The following is a 3,397-nucleotide window of genomic DNA, read 5'->3' as shown; positions in this document are numbered from 1 at the left end:
ACGGACAGAGAATGCAATGCAACCCAGCGATGGCAGGCACTGGATGTCACATGGCTCTTGAGGCAACAGCTTTGGGGCACAGAGCTGCAGCCCACAGTGGCAGCCTGCCTCCACCCTGCGCACAAATCTAGGGGGCACATGCCCCCATGCCTCCCCCAAGATGTGCACAGCAGCGGGAGCCCCCCAGCACCGCTGGACAAGCTGCCCAGGCTCCAACAGTCCCATGACCCACCCTGGGGCCCCATTCACCCCAACCCCTGCACGATTGTGAGGAGGCAGTGATATGGGAGTGCTCTGCCCCTGCCCATTCTGTTGCCCTTCACTCCCAAACCACAATCCCCCCAGCCCTGTTGCCATCCCCCACCCCTGACCCACAGACTTCAGCCACGCTGGTTCCTCTCACTCCCAACCAGAAGCCCCCTGCTCGTCCCCAGCTCTGGTGGTGCCCCTCACTCCCGACCTGCAGCCCGCTGCTCCCCCCAGCCCTGCTGAAGGGGTCCCAGCTGCCACCATCCCAAGCAAGCCAGAGCATGGTGGCTGGGTATGAGTCCAGCCCTGGTGCAGGCTGGGGGGAAGAGTTGGGGAGGCTTGTGACACCCTCTGCCCTTGGCAGAGGCTGCCACATCATGCCAGGAGGCTTGTCCACAGCCCACCTCCCCCTGTCCCCTACAGCATCTTATGCCCAGTCTGCCCCTGCAAACATAGGCACCACCCTGTGCTGCTGGCCTGGCTATGGCTCAAAATGTCCCCCGCCCTCTTCCCTCTGGAGGGGGCAGGCAACCCCCAGGCCCCCCTGCCCTGCCTTAGCCCCAGCCCCACAACCCAGACTTACCTACCTGCAGCTCCCTGCCTACAATCACTGCTCCTCTTGTTCCCACCAGCAGAGCAAAGCAAAAAATGAGACACTTGCTCAGATTTGAAAAACCAACCGGGATGGAGATAGGTGGACTCAAAAAGAGGAAATATTCAGAAAACCAAGACATGTGGTAACCCTAGCAGCGCTCAACAATGCCAGGCTGCAATCCTGGCTGCATGCAGGCTGTAGCTGGGTGGCTGTGTCCATGTGCCTCCCCTTCTGTAGCTGCCTGGAGCCCATGCCCAGGCTGCCCTGTGGCCCTCTGTGTGGCCAACTCTTCCCTGCATTTTGTGGGGTTTAGTTCTGTTAGCCCCAGCCTTCCACAGCCTATGGGTTTCCCCCCTGTCTACCTAGGAATGCTGAGCTGCTGCTCTTTTCAGGGCTGAGCCCAGCCCAGAGAGCAGTGGTGGCCAGGCAGGTAAGTTACCTCTTCCCTGCCTGCTCTCCTGGGACAGACAGTGTGAGCAGCCACAAATAAGCATGGGGAAGGCAGTGAGGGGGATCTGGGTTTCTGGGGAGTTGGGAGTGGGGGCATAGTGGGCCATCAGGGATGGGGGGGGCAGGTGGAGTGGCTACACGTTAGCGTAACATGAGCTGGGTAGCATGGATCAGAGATAATCCTGCCCTGGAGTGGCACAACTTTAAACTGCCTAATGAGTGCTTAAAACTGGGTTTCAGGTGTTAATACGCAGACAATCCTGGTGTTAAGAGTCCCAGGAGCCACCCAAAATCACCTGTAACAAGGCCATAAGTGTAGTGAGTCACAAATTAAAAGAGACACCCAGTAGAGGGGCTTTAGTGAATCCTCTCAGCTACCTCTACACATCTCTAGAATTTTTGAATGGCCCTTAAAAGACACTTGCTGCTCCCTGTTCTCCATATAGGGTACCCAAATCTGAATTGTTCTTTGGCATCTCCAGATTTTCCCCATTAACTCTGTAAGGACCCTAAGGAGCTAACTAGGTCATTTTGAACCCACTTCTGGGGCAGGCACTCAAAAGTTATGTGGGGCAATGGGTACATTAAGGCCATGAACTGAGATGCTTTGAATCCTGACCAAAGTGTCTTAATACCTTTGTAGAATTTGCCCTGGGTGTTTGAAGCAGGAATAACTGGTTTTACCATCAGTTCACCAGTGGAACTGTACAAAAGTCCACTTAAATTGGAGGCAGAAATTGGCGTTAGCATAATCTGAACTCTGCTTTTGAAAGGGCCATTTGAAAACTTTGCTGCCCCTCTGAAAATATTAGATTTGTCATAGGAGCATCTCATTCTAGGTCATCCAGCAATAAAGAAAGAAGCCATCCGGAAAAGCCAACATTCACACGTTATTACACCCACCCACCCCACGACAATGAGGTCATCACCAATTCATCTGCTCTGGCTGAGACGCACAAGGCTGAAGAACTCTCTAGGCATATTAGTCAGGCTTCAGCATTTGTCTTCTCACCAACAGAAGCAAAGAGTCATGTTTCTGAGCAAAAGGTGGCTCCTAGATCCTTGCTCCTTAACTTTACTCCAATTGAATCTAGTCATTCCTCATTCAACAGTGCTCGTTCCACCCAGACTCCCTCAGACCTGAAGTCTTCTGGAGATTGCCAGGCACTGAGATGGCATGCCAAACCAGAGGCTGTTTTCTCAGAGGGAAGTGATGATCTTCAGTCACAGCTCCTGGACATTGAGACTAGCTCCCCTGAGAGCTCAGCAGAAGAAGGGATGTGGAGAAGAAAGAAGGCCGTGCTGCTTCAGAGATCCATCCCACCAAACATTCAGTGGGCTCATTCAGTCGGAGATAGCAGCTTTTCAGAGGATTCTGCCTCTTCCCAAGTTTCTGGGCAGAAGTTCTTTCAGAGATGGCAGAGCCTGCCAACCCAAAGCAGCGCTTCCAGTCCCAAGACTCCTCCTCCCCATGGGACCATCTCTCTGCGGATCTCTGAGTCATGCCTTCAGCTCACTCTGCCACCGGTGCAGCAGGAAGATGACAATGATGAGGTGTTTATCAAGGAATCAGAGCTTGGTGTTGCAGGGGCCACAGTTAAATTCTTCCCCACTCCACCGCCACCACCTCTTCTTCCTGAGCCAAACCCCAGTGTTTCTGCAAGCAGCTGGGAGGTATTGCCACCTCCTCCTCTTCCTTCAGCTTCATTTGAGGCAGGTGGAGAAGAAGGAAGCACAACCACAAGGACTGCAGAGGAGGCCAAAATGAGGTAAGGGATAGCTGAAATGCTGTTTACCATCCTGGCCCACCCAAGCCAGTCCTGGGCTATATAAGACACACGGATGCATCCCCTTGGACCTGACTTTACAAAAAACGTGGGACTTACCCACCATTGCCATTTGCCAGGGAGGATGCTAGGGAGTACATATACAGGGAAAGAAGCTGGAAAGGAAGGCAACCCCATGCAGTTCCTAGCACCAGGCTTTCCCAGCCCCAGGCACTGTTGTCAGACAATGGCCTTGGTGAGGCCACAGCTGGAGTACTGCATCCAGTTTTGGGCTCCACAATTCAAAAAGGATGTGGAGAAGCTTGAGAGAGTCCAG

The 3,397-nt window shown here is 53.6% G+C and overlaps 1 protein-coding gene across 2 annotated transcripts in view; it reads left to right on the top strand.

Moving 5' to 3' along the window:
• The window catches only part of SHROOM3 (shroom family member 3), a 96,117-nt gene that overhangs the window by 72,494 nt on the left and 20,226 nt on the right, over positions 1-3,397 (top strand). For both annotated transcript variants that reach the window (XM_019534250.1, XM_019534249.1), the window contains one exon: positions 2,134-3,063. In XM_019534250.1, coding sequence (XP_019389795.1) covers positions 2,134-3,063 — 930 coding nt within the window. The remainder of the gene's footprint in view (positions 1-2,133; positions 3,064-3,397) is intronic.

Source organism: Crocodylus porosus, unplaced genomic scaffold, assembly GCF_001723895.1.
Source record: "Crocodylus porosus isolate Cpor-Errol unplaced genomic scaffold, CroPor_comp1, whole genome shotgun sequence".
Classification (NCBI taxonomy): Eukaryota; Metazoa; Chordata; order Crocodylia; family Crocodylidae; genus Crocodylus; species Crocodylus porosus.
This window is presented reverse-complemented; position numbering and strand designations above follow the sequence as displayed.